At 52.4% G+C, this 23,346-nt stretch overlaps 2 protein-coding genes across 4 annotated transcripts in view; both read left to right on the forward strand.

Moving 5' to 3' along the window:
* The first annotated feature begins 1,497 nt into the window (after positions 1-1,497).
* hddc3 (HD domain containing 3) lies at positions 1,498-6,955 on the forward strand. Its single transcript, XM_070864105.1, has 4 exons — positions 1,498-1,806; positions 3,851-3,906; positions 4,667-4,907; positions 6,566-6,955. Exons 1-4 carry the CDS (start codon positions 1,695-1,697, stop codon positions 6,697-6,699), a joined length of 543 nt encoding a protein of 180 aa, XP_070720206.1. The 5' UTR covers positions 1,498-1,694; the 3' UTR covers positions 6,700-6,955.
* A 1,072-nt stretch (positions 6,956-8,027) lies between these two features.
* vps33b (VPS33B late endosome and lysosome associated) overlaps positions 8,028-23,346 on the forward strand; it is a 40,178-nt gene continuing 24,859 nt past the window's right edge. For 2 of the 3 annotated variants that reach the window (XR_011588260.1, XM_070864938.1), the window contains exons 1-10: positions 8,846-8,951; positions 9,892-9,972; positions 11,146-11,207; positions 12,417-12,466; positions 13,777-13,844; positions 14,713-14,758; positions 16,484-16,578; positions 17,770-17,874; positions 21,647-21,743; positions 23,070-23,147. Coding sequence is in view for 2 of the 3 variants with exons in the window: in XM_070864938.1 (XP_070721039.1) it covers positions 8,862-8,951; positions 9,892-9,972; positions 11,146-11,207; positions 12,417-12,466; positions 13,777-13,844; positions 14,713-14,758; positions 16,484-16,578; positions 17,770-17,874; positions 21,647-21,743; positions 23,070-23,147 (772 nt within the window). In the remaining variant the exon portion in view is untranslated. Of the gene's footprint in view, positions 8,099-8,845; positions 8,952-9,891; positions 9,973-11,145; positions 11,208-12,416; positions 12,467-13,776; positions 13,845-14,712; positions 14,759-16,483; positions 16,579-17,769; positions 17,875-21,646; positions 21,744-23,069; positions 23,148-23,346 lie in introns of those variants that run through there. The other variant, XM_070864940.1, reaches the window with a different exon arrangement.

Here is a 23,346-nt window from a genome sequence, read left to right on the forward strand (position 1 = left end):
CAAACCTGCCTTGCGAAGGCGCAATCCTGAAGGAGATGGGTAACAGTCTCATCCGCCCCGCAGCCGACTCGGGGGCACCGTGCCGTGCTGCTGAGACGTCGGCTGTGCATGAACGCACTGACGGGTAGGGCCCTCCTCACCGCCAACCAAGCTACGTCTTGGTGCTTGTGTGACAGCTCTGGCAATGAGACGTTCTGCCAAACGAGTTCGACAGTCCGCTCAGGGAACCACCCGACAGGGTCCACTCTCTCCTTCTTTCGTAGGGCGTCCAGGACCTTACGTGCTGACCACTGTTTTATGGCTTTGTGGTCAAAGGGGTTTTTTTGTGAAAACCTTTTCCACGAAGGACAGGTAGACAGGCATGGTCCAGCTGGTGGGGCCGTTTCGCGGCAGCATGGCCAGGCCCATCCTTCGCAACACCGGGGACAGGTAGAACCTCAGCACGTAGTGACACTTGGTGTTTGCGTACCGGGGGTCTGTGCATAGCTTGATGCAGCCGCACACAAAGGTGGCCATCAGGATGAGGGCCACGTTCGGAACGTCCTTTCCTCCACTGTCCAGAGATTTGTACATGGTGTTTCTGCGGACACGTTCCATTTTGGACCTCCAGACAAAGTGGAAGACGGCCCGGGTGACTGCCGCGGCACAGGAGTGTGAGATGGGCCAGACCTGTGCCACGTGCAGCAACCCCGAGAGCACCTCACTCCTGATGACCAGGTTCTTTCCTGCCATGGAGAGGGAGCACAGCTTCCACCATCCCAGTTTTTGCTTCACTTTGGCGATGCACTCTTCCCAGTTTATGGCGCACACCCCGTCCGCTCCGAACCATATTCCCAACACCTTCAGGTAATCTGGTTTAACGGTGAAGGGAATAAAGGATCGGTCGGCCCAGTTGCCAAAGAGCATAGCCTCGCTTTTGCTGCGATTGACCTTTGCTCCCGAGGCCAGTTCAAACTGGTCGCAGATTGTGAGCAATCTGCGGACCGACTGCGGATCCGAGCAAAAGACGGCGACCTCGTCCATGTACAGGGAGGTCTTGACCTGAGCGCCTCCGCTGCCTGGGATCGTCACCCCTCTAATGCCCGCATCCCTCCTGATGGACTCGGCAAAAGACTCAATACAACACACAAACAAGACAGAGGAGAGAGGACAGCCTTGCCTGACTCCAGACCTGATCGGAAAGCTTTCAGTTTCCCACCCGTTGATTTGAACTGCGCTACTGATGTCTGTGTAGAGCAGTTGAACCCAATTGCGGATACCCTCCCCAAACCCCATTTTGGAGAGCACGTCCATCAGGTACGTGTGCGATATCCTGTCACAGGCTTTCTCCTGGTCTAAGCTGATTAAGCAGGTGTCCACCCTCCTGTCCCGCACGTAGGCGATCGTATCCCTGAGTGCGGAGCTCCCTCAGCACTGCACTGGGACTGTCAGCGTGGATTTTTGTGCTCGAGTTCCTGGAGTGGAATTTGAACCCACAACCTTCTGGCTGATGGTTGCTGCCCACTGAGTTGTGTGGGTTTGGGAGTTACTGTTCCCGAGGGAACTGCTCCCATTGCCAGGGTTTATTTGCTGCTGTTTGCAGGGACTATTCCCAGTGTTTTCTCTTCCCTGGTGTAGGGTTCAATCTTCAGGCGTCCCCTGCTGTGTGTGCAGCGTGTATCGGTTCTGCTCCGCCTCCGGACGCGGAAGCCGCGATGAGTTCCGATGTGCAGCAGATTCTCGAAGCCGCAGATTTTGCTGCAAAAAAGCACAAAAATCAACGGCGCAAAGATCCAGATGGAACCCCGTACATCAACCACCCTCTGGGTAAGGAAGGGATGCACTCGGCCTTATCCCCAAATCCAGCTTCACTCCTTAACAAGTTTCCGCGGAGAAATCCTTTTTTAAAAAAAAAAGTTATTTCCACACTGAATAAAATTGCAACATTCTGTGTGAAAAATAACAAGTTTTCGATGCGATAAAAGTTACTAAAATTACTTCTTTTAAAGTTTAACTCGGGCAAACTCTGCACTTTAATTAAAATCCAAACGCTGGGAGGGGAACTGGTCAATTTCCAGCCTCCCCCCCCAAAAAATCCCAATCGATGGAAGCAGCGCCGGGGGGAGGAGCTGAATTTGGGCATTTTGTACTTAAAAGTTTTCAGTGAACTTTTGCAAAAAGTTGGAGCAGTGATTCTGCCCTGCATCCAGCTCCCAATATGCTTTGAATTCTCCTTCAGTGCCCCTGGGCTGGGGGAGTAGAATTAAAATAAAAACCGAAATGCTTCAATTTTGCAGCCCAGGTGGACTCCCCATTCTGCGCTCAGAGTTGCTTCTGTTGAGAGAGGGGGAAATCAGTCATGGGCTCCAGATCTGGAGTGCATTGCAGTGACTGTGATGGCTGCCATGGTCAAACAGTCGACTCCCACCGGCTGCCTGGCTTCACACATGAAGAATGACCACTCGGGGAAACAAACCAGAGGAATACTGGCACCTGTCGGACTGTATCTTGCAAAAGGTCGTGATTTGGGGATGGAAACGATCCAGTTCTTGTGATTGGGATGTACCTGGGCAAGTGTGAGAGGTCGCTGTTGATTCGGGGCATGTGTGGTCTTTGTTGCAAATGAAAGAGACAGAAATAAATGGGAATGAAATCCTGGTAGAGGTTCATGCCTGCCGGAGAGGGTCAGAGAACTTGGTGGGCAGGGCGGGAGTGAGGCATATTTTAATTTGTTCCATCTTTCTATACATACAGAACTTTTTTTGCAAGCAGCAAGGTGTTAGTCGAGGTAGAACGTGTCCTTTAGTTGCATGACTCTTGGGTTGGGCTCCACCTTAATCACAGAATGATACAGCACAGAAGGAGGCCATTCGGCCCATCGTTCCCGTGCCGGCTCTGTGAAAGAGCTATCCAATCAGTCCCACTCCCCCCGCTCGTTCCCCACAGTCCTGCAAATGTTACCTTTTCAAGTATTTATCTAATTCCCTGTTTGAAAGTTACTATTGAATCTGCTCCCACCGCCCTTTCAGGCAGCGCGTTCCAGATCACAACAACTCGCTGCGTGAAAACTCAGCGATCTTCTCCAGCAGAAATATCCCAGCCCTCACCCTCCACTCTGAACTTGGTGCTTGGTCCTGTCAGCCGCTGCACCCCTGCTCTTTTAATGACGTTTAGCCCCTCGAGCCTGTTCTGCCATTCAGTGAGATCATGGCTGATTATGATCGGGGCCCTGGAGAGGCGCGAGTTCAGGGCCAGAAGAGACGAGGGCCCAGGGACAGCACGGGCCAGGCAACACTGCGATATATGTGCGCACTAGGTCCGTGCAGCAGAGCAGGTCTCCAGTCGTCCTGGTTAACCCTTGCCACTGGATAAAGGCCTAGCTCGGTCAAGCCCGTGTGGTGGCTGGTGTGCAACAGCCACCACACGTTAAAAAAATCCACGCACAGGCATCTTCCGCCCTTCAGGATGTAGTTCAGGACCTGGAATATTAGATTCTTCATCGAAACACCTGTGAACTCATCCCTTTTTGGCGTGGAAGCAAGTCATCCTCGTTTCGAGGGACTGTCTATTATGATGATGATATGATATGCTCTTTCAAACTCCCTCTCCAAATCACTTCACGTGGCTGGCTCCCTCCATTCCTGTACAGGCCTCCTGGCAGCCTATTCCCCTTGACTGTGGCTTCTTCCCACCTGTCTCCTCCTTTTCCCCCTTCTGAAGTTCCTCAATGTGAAGGGCACTATATAAATACAGGTTGTTGCTGTCTACCGTGACGCGCACTAGTTTCTCTTTCACCGTGTTTAGTTTGAAAGTTGCCCGATAGGAACAATGCTCAGCGGGATTTATTCACTGTTTTTCTCTTTGTTTATAGGTGTTTCCCGAATCTTGTCCCATGAAGCTGCGATTACAGATGTGGTTGTCTTACAGGTAAATGTCACATAAATCAGCGTCATCGCCATCACACCAAACCCAACTGTGCTGTCTCCAGGTTTCCGGTGGAATGATGTCCAGTATTGATTCCTTTCTCCTCTTCAGTAATGGCTTGGATCTTTTACACGTTCCCAAACAGACCACCGGTTGTATTCCAGAGAATGTACAGCCCAGAAACAGCCCATTCGGCACAACAGGTCCCTGCCGCGGTATCTGCTCCACACAAGCCTCCTCCTACCCTACATTATCTCACCCCATCAGCACAGCGTCTAAAAGAATCAGCCATGATCTTGTTGAATGGCGGAGCAGGCTCGAGGGGTTAGATGGCCGACTCCTGTTCCTAATTCTAATCCTTTCATAATATATCATTATGAAAGATGGCAACTCGGTGTCGCCTTAGATTAGGTGCTCAAGTCCTGAAGTGAGGCTTAAATGCAGCACCTTCTAACTCAGAAAGTGAGTGTGTTACCAACTGAGCCTTGGCTTAGTTGGAGCTGAGATGCCCGACACTGAGATATAACCCGACACTGAGATATAACCCGACACTGAGATATAACCCGACCCTGAGATATAACCCGACCCTGAGATATAACCCGACCCTGAGATATAACCCGACCCTGAGATATAACCCGACCCTGAGATATAACCCGACCCTGAGATATAACCCGACCCTGAGATATAACCCGACCCTGAGATATAACCCGACACTGACATTTGGTGCAATTGAGATTCTCTCTTTTTGTTGCTCTTTTGCAAGGCAGCACTTCTTCATGACACTGTTGAAGATACAGACACGACGCTGGCGGAGATTGAGGAGAAGTTTGGAGAGAAGGTGCGCAGTGTTGTTGCTGAGGTGACCGATGATAAGTCTCTGTTGAAGGCGGAGCGGAAGCAGAAACAGATCGAACATGCCCCGCACTGCAGCTACGAAGCCAAACTGGTGAAACTGGCAGATAAGTTGTACAACCTGCGGGATCTCCAGCGCTGCACTCCAACAGGTCAGGACCACAGTCCTTTATCATTGTTTCTCTTGCTCCAAGTTTACAGCTCGGGTCTAATTGTTGTTGGGTTTCCTGGTGCGTAGGGATGCTTCTTTTAGTGTCCGTGCATTAGGCAGGGACAAACAGCAAGAGTTTACCACTCCCTAACCATTTTCAATGACACCTTGCAGTGTGCGGTAGCCCGGCCCGGAAATCGATGCGGTCCCAGCCTGCAAGACCGGGGAGCAGCGCGTGCTGCTGCTGGAGGCCGACGGCTGCGAAGCCAGGTCGCTGATCGCGGTGCGGGCAGGCAGAGCAGGAGGGGCAAAGGATCGGCAAGAGGAAAGTCACTGGGGCCCAGCAGAGGCGAGAGTCTGGGGCCCAGGAGAGGCGAGGGCCCAGGGGCAGCATGGGCCCAGCCCACACTGCGATATGTGGGCGCACTGGGTCCGTGCAGCAGAGCAGGTTTCCAGTCGTCTTGGTTAACCCTTGCCACTGGACCAAGACCTGGCTCTGTCAAGCCCGTGTGGTGGCTGGTGTGCAATGGTCAACCCACGTTAAAAAAATCCACCCACAGGCATCTTCCACCCTTCAGGATGTAGTTCAGGATCTGGAATATTAGGTCCTTCATTGAAACACCTGTGAACTCATCCCTTTTTGGCGTGGAAGCAAGTCATCTCGTCTCGAGGGACTGCCTATGATGATGATGATGATGATGCTGGAAAGTGTGTGGTTGGCTGAGTTGTGGCTTCAAGCCCCACTTGAGCACGCAGTCTAGGCTAACAATGTACTGGAGGAGTGCTGCACTGTCAGGAAAATACATTAATCCAAGGCCGTGTCTGCCTGTTATGGTGGTTCATTGCATTGGAGGCAATTCAGCGAAGCTTCATGAGGTTGATACCTGAGATAAAGGGATTGTCTTATGGAGAAAGGTTGAGCAGGTTGGGTCTAAACTCAATGGAGTTTAGAAGAATGAGAGGTGATCATATTGAAACATAAGATTCTGAGGGGGCTCGACAGGGTAGATGCAGAGAGGATGTTTCCCCTTGTGGGGGAATCTAAAACTAGGGGACATAGTTTCAGAATAAGGGGTCGCCCGTTTAAAATGGAAATGAGGAGGAATTTCTTCTCTCAGAGGGTTGTGAATCTTTGGAATTCTCTACCCTAGAGAGCTGTGGGGTCATTGAATATATTTAAGGTGGGGACAGACAGATTTCTGAATGGTAAGGGAGTCAAGGGTTATGGGGAGCGGGCAGGGAAGTGGAGTTGAAGCCAAGATCAGATCAGCCATGATCTTATTGAATGGCGGAGCAGGCTCGAGGGGCCGAATGGCCGACTCCTGCTCCTAATTCTTATGCTCTTATGCTCAGTTGAATGTTGAAGATTCCATGGCATTATTTGAAGAACTGGGAGTTCTCCTTGTGTTCTGGCCAACATCGCTCCCTGAACCAGCACCACCAAAAACATCTCACTGCTGTAGGACATTGCTGTGGACAAAATGGCTGCCACATTTGCCAACAAAACAGTCAATGCACTTAAATGATTAGTTGTCTGTCCAGCACTGTGAGATGTGATAAGGCGCTATGTAAATGAATTGTAATTGAGGGTTGAGGAACCTCTGGAGGAGATGGAGCCCTATCTCACTGCGACTTTCATTCTGTTGAATCCTTGTTCAGGCTGGACGGAGAAACGTGTTGAAGAATATTTCATCTGGGCTTCCCAAGTCGTTGCTGGCCTTAGAGGAACCAATCAGGCTCTGGAAACGAGCCTGGATGCACTCTTCAAACAAAGAGACATTCTTACTGGATAACGGGATTCTGTTTGAAAAAGATTAAACTTCGAGACAGAGGATCGGGCAATGAATGTACAATTGAGTCTATTATTGTAAAATGAACAGTTTTAAGTAACCATCTTGCATCGAGGTTAAAATCTTGAAATCTAAATATTCAGAAGAATGCTTGCACTCAGATTCTCTCCTAAGGTTTTTCGTTGGACTGAATATATTTGTTGCCGCATATTCCTCTATGTTTATTCTGTTTGAAATAAAGGTTCACTGTTTTGTTGGACTTGCGTTCTTGTATCATGTACTGTATCATTAGTAATCTGCATGATTTGAATCTAAAGGATTGATTGGAAGTACATGTTAAACCTCCCTAATCTGGAACCCTCGGGACCTGGCCTGTTCTGGATAAGGGATTTTTCTGGACGAGGGGTGGTCACGTTAAATTGGATAGTACAGGTACTGAGCAAGGGGATATCAGGGCTGTCTGGCTGGGGGCTGGGGCTGGGAGTGCAGCAGAGAGATCATGGTGGGAGATGGATCCCGGGGTCAGGCCAGCAATTGCGGGAGTCTAACAATGAGGAAGGACTTCAATTTGTTCATGTTGGAGTTCTGCGCATGCGCCACCTGGTGGCCGGGAGTGGTTCTAGGCGAGGGGTGGTTCCGGATAAGGGAGTTCTGGATAAGGGAGGTTGAACCTGTAGTGGGCCTTCTTTAAAATGTATCTTCTATTTTTTCATCCATAAAATTGTGTATAGCAGGTAGGTTTTAATTGGGGGGGGGGGGGGGCAAATACTTTATATATTCTCTTTGTCCAATGCACATGGAAACCATCTCCATGTTTGGCTGTTCACATCAAACTATTGAGGAATCCACACAGGAAGAATTTCTGTTTGCCTGATCTGAGAGCACACTGTCTCTGCAGGGAAACAGTCCATGTACCTAAATCCAGAGAGCTTAGGTGCCCGTTGACAGACCCAAGGCTGAGGGACCCTCACCTATGCACCAAAACCCCTATCTAACCTGGCTAGCCTCCCGAAGCCTGTCTGGCTAGAATCGCCCTACCCATTCCAGCATGGACTTGCAGGGTTATGCAGAGCTGTGTGTTGGGAGAATCCCAGCCGCCATTGACAGGTTCACCAGGTTAAATTAATGAGCTGTTCTGGCTGGTTAGCTATGCTCTGGAATATGTGCCTATCTCACGCCAAATTTGCTGCAGAATTTCTATCCGCTGATGTGGCATCTTGAACCTAAACAGAAGTTGCTTCCCCTCCCTTCCCAGTGCGGATGGTTTATGAAGTAAATTACTTTACTTTTTGTCCCTAACTACAATAAATTCATTTTTTTCCAGTCATTCTTGCTTCTGGATGGTGACTCGCACCTGAGCAGAGATCGACAGATTGAAGCAATTCTCCTGACCGTCACTGAGGTGATCATTTTCCATCTGTTCGTCTAAATTGCAACAGTGACTACACTCCAAAAGTACTTCATTGGCTGTAAAGCGCTTTGAGCCATTCGGTGGTTGTGAAAGGCGCTATATAAATGCAAGTCTTTCTTTAAATGGTGTCAGGAAGTTATTTTTTTCCTGAGATGGCAGCATTGCTGAGATCAGACCTTCCTTCATACAGTGCAAAGCACCTTTCAGCGATTCGGAGCAGCAAGCTGAGCGAAGGTCAACTGTTCTGCCCTCAACTGCCTTCCCTTCGAAGACGGAAAGGTCTCAGTTGGGGGAGAGTGGGAAGGGCTGCTACAAAATGGCCTCGGTGACCCTGAGCTCGAGAAGACTAAAGGCACCATGAGCGGGGGGGGGGGGGTCGGTGCTATTGACTGCGGTCGAGCGGGCCCCATTGGCCAGGAGCTGGGTGCAGCGTCCAGGTGAGGAGAGGGTTGGCACCAGATGTGATGCCCCAGTGACCTCCCCACACTCAGCATCTGGGCTCAGACAGGGAGAATGGCCATGTGGGTTTTGGAGCACAATCTCTGAGAGTCAGGGCTTTGAAGAGGAGCAGAATTTTTAAAAAGCCCAGAGGGGCCTGTGGGAGCTGGTTGCGGGATGAAAGGGAAGCCCCCATTTGCCGGCAGTCGGTGAGGCCCAGCGCGCCAGGTGAAGCCTGAACTCCCGTTGCTAGGAGACGCGGGGCCGGCCGGCCGGAAGTAGCTACCATGACTCCCGGAAGCGGTTCTCGGGGAAGATGGCGGGCCGCTGGGACGCTCCCGAGCTGCCGGACTTCGACATCTTGAAGCGGCTCGCGCGGGACCAGCTCGTCTACTTACTGGAGCAGGTGGGCCCGGGGCCGGGGCCCGGGGGGTCCCGCACCCTCCGCCTCAGGCCTCAGGCCCCGGGCCAGGAACCCGGCTCCCCCCGGGGCCGGGGCCTGTGATTATTGGCCGATTACCGCCCCCGGGCAGTGTTTGACCGGACTACAGGCGCTGCAGAAATACAAGTTGTTGGACCCACTGACCAATCCACACTGACTGTGGCCGGACCGACAGAATGACCCGGACTGGTCAAAGCATGACTGCCCTGAGTGGACCGTGTACGGACCGACTGACCAACCGACCGACTGGGGCAGGACTGACCGACCGACTATGGTAGGACTCACTGACCGACTGGGGTAGGACTCACTGACCGACTGGGGTAGGATCGACTGACCGACCGACTGGGACAGGACTAACCAACTGTGGTAGGACTCACTGACCGACCGGGGTAGGACTCACTGACCGACTGGGGTAGGATCGACTGACCGACCGACTGGGGTAGGATCGACCGACTGGGACTGGACTGACCGACTGTGGTAGAACTCACTGACCGACTGGGGTAGGACCGACTGACCGACCGACTGGGACAGGACTAACCAACTGTGGTAGGACTCACTGACCGACCGGGGTAGGACTGACTAACCGACCGACTGGGACTGGACTGACCGACTGTGGTAGGACTCACTGACCGACCGGGGTAGGACTGACTGACCGACCGACTGGGACAGGACTGACCGACTGTGGTAGGACTCACTGACCGACCGGGGTCAAACTGACTAACTGATCTGCACCGACTGGGGTCGGACTGAATGAACTGGGAAGGACCGACAGAGCAATGCTCACACAGGGACAGCGCATTTATTTGTCTACATGCCGGTATTTCCGTAGAATCTGGAAGCGCTCTGCGCAGTGATCCCTTGTTTCCATTCCTCCTCCTTGCTAATGGAATCTGCTTGTCCTCAGTTGCCAGGGAAGAAGGATTTGTTTATTGAAGCTGATCTGATGAGCCCTCTGGACCGCATCGCCAACGTCTCCATCCTGAAGGTAGGTGGCCACTTTGACAGCTGACTGAGTAAGGCCAACCCTGTCGGAACCTCTCCTGCTCACAGCAGTGCCAACATATCCTCTGTGACCAAGGCCATGGCTCCATACCCCTCTATGATCTCTGCAGCATTCAACACAGTCGATCGTGCCATCCTCTGCCATGGTCACCTCGGTGGGTCTGCCCTTGGTTCCATTGCTACTTGCCCCAGCGCACTCAGCGTATCTCCAACAATGGCTATTCCTGCACTATCACCTCCCTGAATTCCCCAAGGATCCATCCTTGGACCAGCAATGAGCCCTTAGACACAGGCTTAGCTCCGCTACGTTTCTCAGTCCCACAACCAGACTGATATTAAGTCATGGATGAGCTGGAATTTCTTTGCAGTGCCAAAAACTCTGCACCCTTGCCATCAACTCCGTCCCCCTGCTAGACTGCTCGCTCAGGTCTGCGTGCAGCTTTGGGGTTCTCTTCAACCCACAGCTGAGTTTCAAACCCCACATCCTATCCGCTGCCAATACTGCTTACTGCCAACCCTGCACTGTTGCTGGCATCCCCCCCTCCCCCCACTGCTGCCAAAACCTTTATCCTTGTCTTTAGATGGCAACCCAGCGCAGCACTGATGGGGTGCAGCTCAGCCTACAGTGCGGTCCTTTGGATGAGATGTTTACCTGAAATCCTGTCCAGGTACATGTTGGCGATCCCTCGGTACTGGTGATAGAAGAGCAGGGAGGCTTTCCCGGGGTCCTGGCCAACATCGACCAACACCAACAAAACAACTAACCAACCGGCGATACAGCTCATTGCAGTGTCGGTGCTGTTGTACAAGGGCTGCCGTGTTTGCCTAATTCACAATAGTTATTTCACTCTAAAGTAAATCTTCGTATGAAGCACATTGAGTGACCCGATGGGGCTCTACTAGCAGGCCACTCAAGTGCAAGTATTTATTTAAGGGGCAGAGGGGCTTACATTTCAAATGGGGCACCATCTGAATCAGTGAAGTGCCTCCTCTCTTTAGGTGCTGATGATTCTGCCGTAAGTTTCCAGCATTTTATGTTTTTGTTTCAACTTGAATTTAGTTTGTTGTTAGTGATTTTGATGCTCAATTGAATAAAATGTTGAGCCGTGATCTGGAGCGAGATGGTCGCTGACTATTTTCTCTGTTTGCTTTACAGCAACATGATGTGGAGAAGCTGTACAAGTTGGAAAATAAACCCGTTCAAGGAGTCAGTGACCAGTGAGTATTACTGTGCATGAGGGAGGGAGAGGATTGGTGTGGGGAGGGGGAAGGGAGAGGATTGGTGTGGGGGGTGGGGGAGGGAGAGGATTGGTGTGGGGAGGGGGAAGGGAGAGGATTGGTGTGGGGGGTGGGGGAGGGAGAGGATTGGTGTGGGGGGTGGGGGAGGGAGAGGATTGGTGTGGGGGGTGGGGGAGGGAGAGGATTGGTGTGGGGAGGGGGAAGGGAGAGGATTGGTGTGGGGAGGGGGAAGGGAGAGGATTGGTGTGGGGGGTGGGGGAGGGAGAGGATTGGTGTGGGGGGTGGGGGAGGGAGAGGATTGGTGTGGGGGAGGAGGGGAGGGAGAGGATTGGTGTGGGGGGTGGGGGAGGGAGAGGATTGGTGTGGGGGAGGAGGGGAGGGAGAGGATTGGTGTGGGGGGTGGGGAAGGGAGAGGATTGGTGTGGGGAGGGGGAGGGAGAGGATTGGTGTGGGGAGGGGGAAGGGAGAGGATTGGTGTGGGGAGGGGGAAGGGAGAGGATTGGTGTGGGGGCGGGGAGGAGGAGAGGATTGGTGTGGGGGGGAAGGAGAGGATTGTTGTGGAGGGGAGGGGAGGATTGATGGGGGAGGAGCGAAGGGGAGGATTGATGGGGGGAGGGGAGGATTGGTGTGTGGGGGAGAGTCGGTGCATAAGGGTGGGGGGGCTGTGGGGGGAGGGAGGAGAGGATTGGTGTGGGGGAGGAGGGGAGGGAGAGGATTGGTGTGGGGTGGGGAGGGAGAGGATTGGTGTGGGGGGTGGGGGAGGGAGAGGATTGGTGTGGGGAGGGGGAGGGAGAGGATTGGTGTGGGGAGGGGGAAGGGAGAGGATTGGTGTGGGGGCGGGGAGGAGGAGAGGATTGGTGTGAGGGGGGAAGGAGAGGATTGTTGTGGAGGGGAGGGGAGGATTGATGGGGGAGGAGCGAAGGGGAGGATTGATGGGGGGAGGGGAGGATTGGTGTGTCGGGGAGAGTCGGTGCATAAGGGTGGTGGGGGGCTGTGGGGGGAGGGAGGAGAGGATTGGTGTGGGGGTCGGTGGTGGGGGGGAGGGTCGGGAGGGGAGGGGAGGGGAGGGGAGAGGAGAGGAGAGGAGCAGTAAGTATCAGTCAGTGGTGAGACTGCCGATGGTGTGATGTGGGTTTGACAGTTAGACCTGTCTCCTGTTTATTGTGTTGTATCTATTGTCTTTGACAGGCTGTGTTTTCTGATCCGGCCTCGGATTGCCAGCGTGAAGCATATTGCAGGTAGGGGAGCTTGCACACTGCACTAATCGTGTGTGTGTGAAAAATCACCTCGTGTAAATTACACTACCAGATTGGGTGGGTTCAGAGAAAGGGTAAAAGTGATTATAAGTGTAATATAATGTAAAGTGAAGACCAGGGAAGTCTGCGGTTCAGTCCGTGCTCTGTGTGCTGTGTTAACTGGTCTCACCTGGGCATTGACGGGGGCTCTACACTTGAACACAGCTCCCCGGCACTCCTGAGGAAAACTGTGTGTAATGGGACGCTGGATTTCGCTGTGCCGCCCCCTCCCACAGTTGAATACCCTGCCAATACTCCGTGTTCACACATGAGGAGCAACTTGGATGAGATGCTGCAATGCTGCCAGTACCCCAAGTCAGAAAACAAGGAAAGTAAAAACAAAGTTTTTCTCCTCTCTCTTCCTTTTTTTGTTCCATGAGCTAATCCTGAGCCCAGACCTGTGGCTGGCCACTAACAAATGCACAACGGTGTTTTGGAGTGATTAGTTCCCAGAGTTTTCTTTCACAATCTGCAGAAAAACGCCTGGTAGCTACCTCAAAGTCACTTTGGAGTTTGGGAGTGGACTTTGGAAGAGATTCAGAGCTTCAGTTCCACAACTTACCACAAGGTGGAGCAGTGTGTTAGTGCACCAATATACTGCACCAAACAAGTCTCCACACACACTTAAAGGAAACCCAAGGTTAAGTAGAATAATAAAACAAGTGCAGTTATCTGGAATTATACACAATAGCTTCATGGCCCAGCCTGCGCCCTAAGAAAGAACAAACTTGCATTTCTACAGCGCCTTTCACAACCTAGTTGTGTCCCAAAGTGCTTCGCAATGAAGTACATTTGGAGTGTAGTCACTGTTGTAACGTAGGAAATGCAGCAGCCAACTTGCGCACAGCAAGCTCCCACCAACAGCAATGTGATAATGACCAGATCATCTGTTTTGGTTGAGGGATAAATATTGGCCAGGGACACTGGGGAGAACTCCCTTACTCTTCTTCGAAATAGTGCCGTGGGATTTTTTACATCCACCTGAGGGAGCAAACAGGGCTTTGGTTTAACGTCTCATCCGAAAGCTGTTAAATCTGCTCACGTGATTGATTGACAGACCTCATGAATATGGTTAATTGTAGAAATATAAGAATAATCCAGTTGGGTGATGAGCTTCTTTTCCCTGCATTTACTTAAATACTTTTTCAATTAAAAAAATTAATTGGTATGGGGACGTTGCTTGGCCCCTGTGTCGATAAACGCTGGGTTCGCGTTACAGATGGCGCGTGACCCTCTCCTCTTTCTCCTTCCAGAGATCGTCAACGCCGACAAAGGTGCCGCCAGGCTGCGGAAATACAAGATCATATTCACTCCTCAAAAGGTTAACGGATGGGACAGCGAAGTCCTTGGGTCGAGAAGGGTCGGGTCGGAGCAGAGCAGAGCAGGGTGTGATAGAGAAACAGATACCCGACAGACTGGGGAGTTGGCAGGTTAAATTCCCAGACCCTGCTGACTGGCTGACTTCAATCAAGGCAGCAGTTTGATGGAAAGATCTTGCATTTCTATAGCGTCTCTCACAACCTTGGGACGTCCCAAAGGCTTTTCAGCCAATGAAATACTGTTTGAAGTGTAATCACTGTTGTAAAGTAGGAAACACGGCAGCCAATTTGTGCACAGCAAGCTCCCACAAACAGCAATGTGATAATGCCTAAAGATAATCTTTCTTTAGTGATGTTGGTTGAGGGATAAATATAAACTAGGATAACCAACTTGCTCTTCTTCAAAATAGTGCTGTGGGATCTTTTACGTCTACCTGAGAGAGCAGATGGGGCCTCAGTTTAACGTCTCATCTGAAAGATGGCACCCTCCGACAGTGCAGCACTTCTTCAGTACTGCACTGGGAGTGTCGGTCTAGATTTGGAAATATGTCGTTGTTCCTTCATCGTCACTGGGTCACAATCCTGTAACTCCCTGCCTAACAGCACTGTGGGAGCACCTTCACCACACGGACTGCAGCGGTTCAAGGAGATGGCTCACCACCACCTTCTCAAGGGGCAATTAGGGACGGGCAATAAATGCCGGCCTTGTCAGCGACGCCCACATCCCGAGAATGAAATTTAAAAAATGTGTCTTGACAGTAATCTGATACGGGACCAGTGCCCAGTGTGTGTGCCCCCGGCAGTATGGAATTGTCTGGGCTGTGAGTGTGGTGCTGGAAATAAGCAGTAAAACCTCTCCTTGTTTTTCAGTTCTTCATGTGTGAGACCGTGCTGGAGGAGCAGGGGATCTTTGGAGGTAAGCACCTTTTCATTTTTGTTTTTCCGAATTTATGATGCGTGTTATCTTGACTCGGTGGGCAGCACACTTGTCTCTGGGAAGGAAGTTTGTGGGTTCAAGCTCTGTGTCAATGTGAGGACTCGGCTGACACTCCCAGTGCTGAGGGAGCGCTGCGCTGTCAGAGGTGCCGTCTTTCGGATGAGACGCTAAACCGAGGCCTAGTTTTCCCATTCCCGTGTTTCAGGTCATTAAGTCGCTATAATGCTGTTGAAGGAAGAGCAAGGGATTTTCCCGGTGCCCCGACCAACATTTCACCATCGACCAAAACTGTTATATATGCAGGCTATAGAGACTGTGTAGTCACTGTGTAGTTGCACAAGATGGAGACGTGTTACCTGACGTACTATCAGTAATGTTTACACTGTGTATATACATGCTGGCACCACTAGAGGGTGCAACTGGTGGAGACCGGGGTTTCCTGCCCTGGTGGCAGGGGCTGTGTAAAAGGGGAGCCACCATGCGGCTGCCTCACTCTGGAGTTAAGAATACAGGACCACGGTCACTACAGTTTGAGTACAACACATTGCCTCGTGGAGTCATTCATAGGTACGCTACAAACATAATATAAACCACCAAAAAAAGCCCAGTTTAAAAAAAAAATGGTCAATCCTCTCCTGGATGTTTGTGGGATCGTACTGTGTGCAGAATGGCTGCCCGACACCGGACTTAAAAATGTATTGATTGCGTGTGACGTGTTTGCGATCTTTCTAAGCGATGTGATAAGCGGCTATGCAAATGCGTCTCTTTTGTTTCTCCACCCCCCCCCCCCCCCATTGCAAAGGCTGCTCAAGGAGGGGAATTTGGGCAGCCACTGCCTTTCATTCACTCGGCCAATAAAACAGACCTTGCGTTTTCTCCAGCATGGCGGAGTAGAGAGTGTAGAAAGAGCTTGCCGTTACATTGTGCCTTTCATAGCCTCATGACGTCCTAGAGGGCTTTTTGAAGTGTAGACACTGTTGCGGTGAAGGCAAACGCAGCGCACTGCAAGATCCCGCAAGCTGCCATAAGAAGTGACCAGATAACCTGCTTCAGAGATGTGGTTGAGGTGTAAAATTTGGTAATGACTCGCCCTGCTCTTCGAAATAGTGGCCGGGGTATATCTTACGTCCACTTGAGGGGGCAGATGGCGCCTTGGTTTAACATCTCATCCAAAAGGTGGCACCTCCGCACTGCATGGGGAGTGTCGGCCTAGAGTTTTGAGCTCAAGTCGGGACTTGAACCCACAACCTTCTGACTCGGAGGCGAGGGTGATACAACTGACACTTAATAAATAAATAAATATATAATGCATGTACTGTATAAAATCTTTCCATCAACTTTTTCTATTGTAGATTCCTACTTCCACATTTATAATGCAGCGCTACCTCTGGTGGGACGGTGCAAGTACAGTGTGACATGTTTTCATAGATATAAATATGATCAAAAAAAATACAAGGGCTAAATGTATGACTTGACAGTAGGGACGTGATTAAGCCTGCAGACCCTGGTCGGATCATTCCCCCGCCCTCTAGCACCTGCATCATCTAAAGACTACACATGTCCCCGACTGTCTGTTTGCAAAACTACGGAAAATTGACATGTCAAGCTTGAAAGGGGCTTGGTACCGGGAAAAGGGAGCAAATGGGAAACAAGTTATTGAGTAGTTTATCTAATTAGTTTATGCTTCATTTTGTCTGATTTCAGACATTACCTTTGACGAGTGGGCCTTTTACCTGCTGCCACTGGATGATGACCTCATCAGCTTGGAGTTGCCCGAGTTTTTCCGTGACTATTTTTTGGTAAGTGGCGGGTTTTTGCGCTTACGGCCCTGCAGGTCGTTCCAGCTAATTCCCGTCTCGGCAACAACAACAACTTGCGCCTTTAACGCAGTAAAACGTCCCAAGGTGCTTTACAGCCAACAAAGTATTTTTTAAAGTGTAAGTACTATTGTAGGAAACGCGGCAGCCAATTTGCGCACAGCAAGCTCCCACAAATAGCCATGTGCTAACCAGATTATCTGTTTTTTTTGTTATGCTAATTGAGGGATAAATATTGGCCCCAGGACACCGGGGAGAACTCCCCCGCTCTTCTTTGAAATAGTGCCAGGGGATCTTTTACATCCACCTGAGAGAGCAGACGGGGCCTCGGTTTAATGTCTCATCCGAAAGATGGCACCTCCGACAGCGCAGCACTCCCTCAGCACTGCCCCTCCGACAGTGCGGAGCTCCCTCAGCACTGCCCCTCCGACAGTGCGGCGCTCCCTCAGCACTGCCCCTCCGACAGTGCGGCGCTCCCTCAGCACTGCCCCTCCGACAGTGCGGCGCTCCCTCAGCACTGCCCCTCCGACAGTGCGGCGCTCCCTCAGCACTGCCCCTCCGACAGTGCGGCACTCCCTCAGCACTGCCCCTCCGACAGTGCGGCACTCCCTCAGCACTGCCCCTCCGACAGTGCGGCGCTCCCTCAGCACTGCCCCTCCGACAGTGCGGCGCACCCTCAGTACTGCACTAGTAGTGTAGGCCTGGATTATGTGCTCAAGTCTCTAGATGAGGGCTTGAACCCATGACTTTCTGTGAGTGCTACCCACTGAGCCACGACGAACACGGTGTAATGGTTATGGTACTGGACCAGCAATGCAGAGGGTGAGAGTTCACATCGTGACATTGACTAGAAAATCTGTGGGCTGGCACCAAGGATGTGACCGTGAAATCTGCCGAATTGGTTTGAAAACCCTACTGGTTCACTAATGTCCTTCAGGCAAGGGTTCCTCCCACCCCTACCAGTCTGTCGTCAGGCACCCTCTTTGCCCTCATTGCTCTCTGAAATGGCCTAGCCAGCCACTCCATCACCAAAATATGATGGAACGCAGAAGGCCCACCAGCTTCTCGGGGCGACGAGGAATGGGCAGTAAATGCCAAGTCCCAAGGACACTTTTTATAATGATTATTGCGACGGGAATTCAGCAGCTTATGTCTCGCTGCGTTTGTCCTCAGGAGGGTGACCATCGCTGGATCTGCACGGTCGCAAAAGCCTTGCACGTGCTGCACTCCCTGTTTGGACCTTTCTCCAAGACTTACGGGATTGGCAGGTGCGCAAAGGTAATGGAACATGAAATGAGAATGGATTAGTAACTAGACTCTGCACCGATCACCTCGGTAGAGCCACTAGTTTACCAACGAACAAAGGACACGGCAAAGTTGGCGGCTGGAATTACACAAACCCACTCATCGTATGGACCTCGGCATTTGTGCCGGTGAACTGCATTGAGACTCGTTCCGCGTTGGATTATCACAGCCACCTTATCAGTGTTCCGTCAGCTCCATGGCCCAGAGGTGAAAGGTCGCGATTTAACCCTCTGCTTCGCCTAATCCCAACACGTGCACGGTCTCGCAGGGCATTAGAATTGAACCAGGATTGAAGTGTCAATCTAGATAATGTGCTTAGGTCCTGTGGGAGTCTTGAAGCCACAACCTGCTGACTCGGGGGTGAGAGTGCTACCCACTGAGCTAAATTGACGAGCGTTAAACACACTTCTCTCAGCTTTGCGACCTTGGGTTCAGATCCAGCCCAGACTCTAGGAATGAAAGTTTCCACTCTGCTGGTTATAAGGATTCTACATGAATTGAGTTTGAGTGGCTCAGTCCAGTTCTTGCTGTGCACGGGTCCGCAACTCAAATATCCTTAATTCAGTCTCGCTCCAATTGGCTGCAGGGTGGCCTGTGGAAAAGCGGTGGGGGTATTGCTCTGAACTTTGGGCTGAGGCTTCTGTAGAGGGAGCATTATGCTGTACCTAACCCGTGCTGTACCTGCCCTGGGAGTGTTTGATGGGACAGTGTAGAGGGAGCTTTACCCTGTATCTAACCCCATGCTGTACCTGCCCTGGGAGTGTTTGATGGGACAGTGTAGAGGGAGCTTTACTCTGTATCTAACCCCCTATACCTGCCCTGGGAGTGTTTGATGGGACAGTGTAGAGGGAGCATTACTCTGTATCTAACCCCGTGCTGTACCTGCCCTGGGAGTGTTTGATGGGGACAGTGTAGAGGGAGCTTTACTCTGTATCTAACCCCCTGTACCTGCCCTGGGAGTGTTTGATGGGACAGTGTAGAGGGAGCTTTACTCTGTATCTAACCCCGTGCTGTACCTGCCCTGGGAGTGTTTGATGGGACAGTGTAGAGGGAGCTTTACTCTGTGTCTAACCCCGTGCTGTAACTTGACCTTGACGCACCCCTAGCACTAACTTCCCCAATTTTGATGAGCACAAAGTTCCCACCAAAAAGGGCAGTGTTGGGTTGTGATCATTTTAGATGTTAAAAGTCATCTCTGCAGGAGTTACATTTAAAGATAACTCTCTCTGTGTCTCTCACTCTCACTCTCACTCTCTCTCTCTCTCTCTCTCTCTCTCTCTCTCTCTCTCTCTCCTGTCTCTCGCTTTCTCGCCTGTCTCTCTCGCTCTCACTCCTGTCTCTCTTGCTCTCGCTCTCTCTCCTGTCTCTCTCGCTCTCTCTCCTGTCTCTCTCACTCTCTCTCCTGTCTCTCTCGCTCTCTCTCCTGTCTCTCTCGCTCTCTCTCCTGTCTCTCTCGCTCTCTCTCCTGTCTCTCTCGCTCTCTCTCCTGTCTCTCTCGCTCTCTCTCCTGTCTCTCTCGCTCTCTCTCCTGTCTCTCTCGCTCTCTCTCCTGTCTCTCTCGCTCTCTCTCCTGTCTCTCTCTCTCGCTCTCTCTCCTGTCTCTCTCTCTCTCTCTCTCTCCTGTCTCGCTCTCTCTCTCCTGTCTCGCTCTCTCTCTCTCCTGTCTCGCTCTCTCTCTCTCCTGTCTCGCTCTCTCTCTCTCCTGTCTCGCTCTCTCTCTCTCCTGTCTCGCTCTCTCTCTCTCCTGTCTCGCTCTCTCTCTCTCCTGTCTCGCTCTCTCTCTCTCCTGTCTCGCTCTCTCTCTCTCTCTCCTGTCTCGCTCTCTCTCTCTCCTGTCTCGCTCTCTCTCTCTCCTGTCTCGCTCTCTCTCTCTCCTGTCTCGCTCTCTCTCTCTCCTGTCTCGCTCTCTCTCCTGTCTCGCTCTCTCTCTCTCCTGTCTCGCTCTCTCTCTCTCCTGTCTCGCTCTCTCTCTCTCTCCTGTCTCGCTCTCTCTCTCTCTCTCCTGTCTCGCTCGCTCTCTCTCCTGTCTCGCGCTCTCTCTCCTGTCTCGCTCTCGCGCTCTCTCTCTCCTGTCTCGCTCTCTCTCTCCTGTCTCGCTCTCTCTCTCTCCTGTCTCGCTCTCTCTCTCTCCTGTCTCGCTCTCTCTCTCTCTCCTGTCTCGCTCTCTCTCTCTCTCCTGTCTCGCTCTCTCTCTCTCTCTCCTGTCTCGCTCTCTCTCCTGTCTCGCTCTCTCTCTCTCCTGTCTCGCTCTCTCTCTCTCCTGTCTCGCTCTCTCTCTCTCCTGTCTCGCTCTCTCTCTCTCCTGTCTCGCTCTCTCTCTCTCCTGTCTCGCTCTCTCTCTCTCCTGTCTCGCTCTCTCTCTCTCTCCTGTCTCGCTCTCTCTCTCTCTCCTGTCTCGCTCTCTCTCTCTCTCCTGTCTCGCTCTCTCTCTCTCTCCTGTCTCGCTCTCTCTCTCTCTCCTGTCTCGCTCTCTCTCTCTCTCCTGTCTCGCTCTCTCTCTCTCTCCTGTCTCGCTCTCTCTCTCTCTCCTGTCTCGCTCTCTCTCTCTCTCCTGTCTCGCTCTCTCTCTCTCTCCTGTCTCGCTCTCTCTCTCTCCTGTCTCGCTCTCTCTCCTGTCTCGCCCTCTCTCTCTCCTGTCTCGCCCTCTCTCTCTCCTGTCTCGCTCGCTCTCTCTCCTGTCTCGCTCGCTCTCTCTCCTGTCTCGCTCTCTCTCTCTCCTGTCTCGCTCTCTCTCTCTCCTGTCTCGCTCGCTCTCTCTCCTGTCTCGCTCGCTCTCTCTCCTGTCTCGCTCGCTCTCTCTCCTGTCTCGCTCGCTCTCTCTCCTGTCTCGCTCGCTCTCTCTCCTGTCTCGCTCGCTCTCTCTCCTGTCTCGCTCGCTCTCTCTCCTGTCTCGCTCGCTCTCTCTCCTGTCTCGCTCGCTCTCTCTCCTGTCTCGCTCGCTCTCTCTCCTGTCTCGCTCGCTCTCTCTCCTGTCTCGCTCGCTCTCTCTCCTGTCTCGCTCGCTCTCTCTCCTGTCTCGCTCGCTCGCTCTCCTGTCTCGCTCGCTCGCTCTCCTGTCTCGCTCGCTCGCTCTCCTGTCTCGCTCGCTCGCTCTCCTGTCTCGCTCGCTCGCTCTCCTGTCTCGCTCGCTCGCTCTCCTGTCTCGCTCGCTCGCTCTCCTGTCTCGCTCGCTCGCTCTCCTGTCTCGCTCGCTCGCTCTCCTGTCTCGCTCGCTCGCTCTCCTGTCTCGCTCGCTCTCTCTCCTGTCTCGCTCGCTCTCTCTCCTGTCTCGCTCGCTCTCTCTCCTGTCTCGCTCGCTCTCTCTCCTGTCTCGCTCGCTCTCTCTCCTGTCTCGCTCGCTCTCTCTCCTGTCTCGCTCGCTCTCTCTCCTGTCTCGCTCTCTCGCTCTCCTGTCTCGCTCGCTCGCTCGCTCTCCTGTCTCGCTCGCTCTCTCTCCTGTCTCGCTCGCTCGCTCTCTCTCCTGTCTCGCTCGCTCGCTCTCTCTCCTGTCTCGCTCGCTCGCTCTCTCTCCTGTCTCGCTCGCTCGCTCTCTCTCCTGTCTCGCTCGCTCTCTCTCCTGTCTCGCTCGCTCTCTCTCTCTCCTGTCTCGCTCGCTCGCTCTCTCTCCTGTCTCGCTCGCTCGCTCTCTCTCCTGTCTCGCTCGCTCGCTCTCTCTCCTGTCTCGCTCGCTCGCTCTCTCTCCTGTCTCGCTCGCTCGCTCTCTCTCCTGTCTCGCTCGCTCCCTGTCTATGTGTCTCTCGTTTAGATGACCTACGAGCTGTGGAAGGAGATTGTGGAGGACTCAGAAAATGAATTGAAACCACGCCAGGCTGACATTGGTCGAGTTTTCTTCGTTGACAGAGGTGCTGCAGTCTACTGCAAATCAATAATCTACAAAACTGAGCAATGAATTTGCGCTAAGAACCTGCAGCGTTGAGTGTCCGATTTCCCAGTGCAGTTTGTCCTGCGCCGTGTCTCTCATCGCCTCTGCAGAAGGCACTGGCCCTGGCTGGGGTATGGTTCCACAGACTGTCCTCTACAATCTTATTGCGGGTCGGTGCTCTGGTTTTAGCCTAGGAGACAAGTCTCGAAAGACTATCTGCTCATGGTGGGTAGGGCACCGCAGACAAGGCGCCTTCTGAACTCAACCAACGCACACACAGTATGGAACATAAGAAATATGAGCAGGAGTCGGCCATTCGGCCCCTCGATCCTGCTCCGCCATTCAATAAGATCATGGCTGATCTGACCTTGGGCTCAACTCCACTTCCCTGCCCGCTCCCCATAACCCTTGACTCCCTTATCGTTCAAAATTCTGTCCATCTCCACCTTAAATATATTCCATGAGTACAGGTTCAGTGTCGAGAATCCAAAAGTCTCGGGACTGAGGCCGCTCCTGATTCTGTGTATTTCCAGACTTCGGAACGTCTTTCCGCCGCCCGAGTCCGGAAACGCCCGGGCCAAGCAGCGGATCGGCCCAGATGTCTCCAGCGTCAATGGTGAAAGCAGCACAAGCAGAACGTTCCAATACTTCAAAAGACAGCGAGACACAGGAAGCAAGGCAGGCGGAGAACGGGAGCGTACTCACAATGCGGGGGAGGGGGGGGGGGGGTTGGCTCAAGGTGGCAGGGGAGAGGTCGGTAGCGGCGGCCCGAGGTGGGGGTCCGGATTTTGGAACATTTTCCGGATTCCAGACGACTCCGCCACAGATCGTCCCGGAATCCAGAACTCCGGATTCTCGACACTGTACCTGTATTCACAGCACAGAAACAGGCCATTCGGCCCAACTGGTCCGTGCCGGTGTTCATGCTTATGCTCCACTTGAGCCTCTTCCCACCCCTCGTCACCTGAACCCAATAAAATTACCTTCACACACACACACACACCTTCCAGCCAGGACAGTGATGAGGAACAGGAAGCCTGGCTGATATTCACTCCTCGGGCGGTGAACGCAGCTGTCTTGGCATGGACTCGATGGGCCAAATGGCCTCCTTGTGTGCTGTAACCATTCTATGATCTGTGTATTATTGACCTGGCTCTACGGCCTTCCTGGGGGATATGCTCCTGACCACGGTAGGCAGCGCCTTTACCCACTGAGCCATGAGTAGGACGCAGCTCCCGGGGTCGCTCTGCCTGTAAACGGTATCCCAAGCTGCGCCTGTCATTCTAACCTTGCGCTTTGTTTGCAGATGTGGATTACGTGACTCCTATGTGTTCACAAGTTGTGTACGAGGGACTTGTGGACGATGTGTTCAGAATTAAATGCGGTGAGTGAGTCTCTCCACTATCCCATGTGTTGCGTTACATTGATGGCCGCGAGTTCACAGGGAAGGGGAAGATTGAGAACCAATATCGTTCAGAACTGACTGTAACTGATGGCAGGCAGAGAGGGACTGGGCAGGGCAGTGGGTCGGACACTGGCCTTCTCTGGGAATCGGCACGCATTCCGCTTTGTAAACCAGACTA

Source organism: Pristiophorus japonicus, chromosome 21 (assembly GCF_044704955.1).
Source record: "Pristiophorus japonicus isolate sPriJap1 chromosome 21, sPriJap1.hap1, whole genome shotgun sequence".
In the NCBI taxonomy this organism is placed as follows: domain Eukaryota; kingdom Metazoa; phylum Chordata; class Chondrichthyes; family Pristiophoridae; genus Pristiophorus; species Pristiophorus japonicus.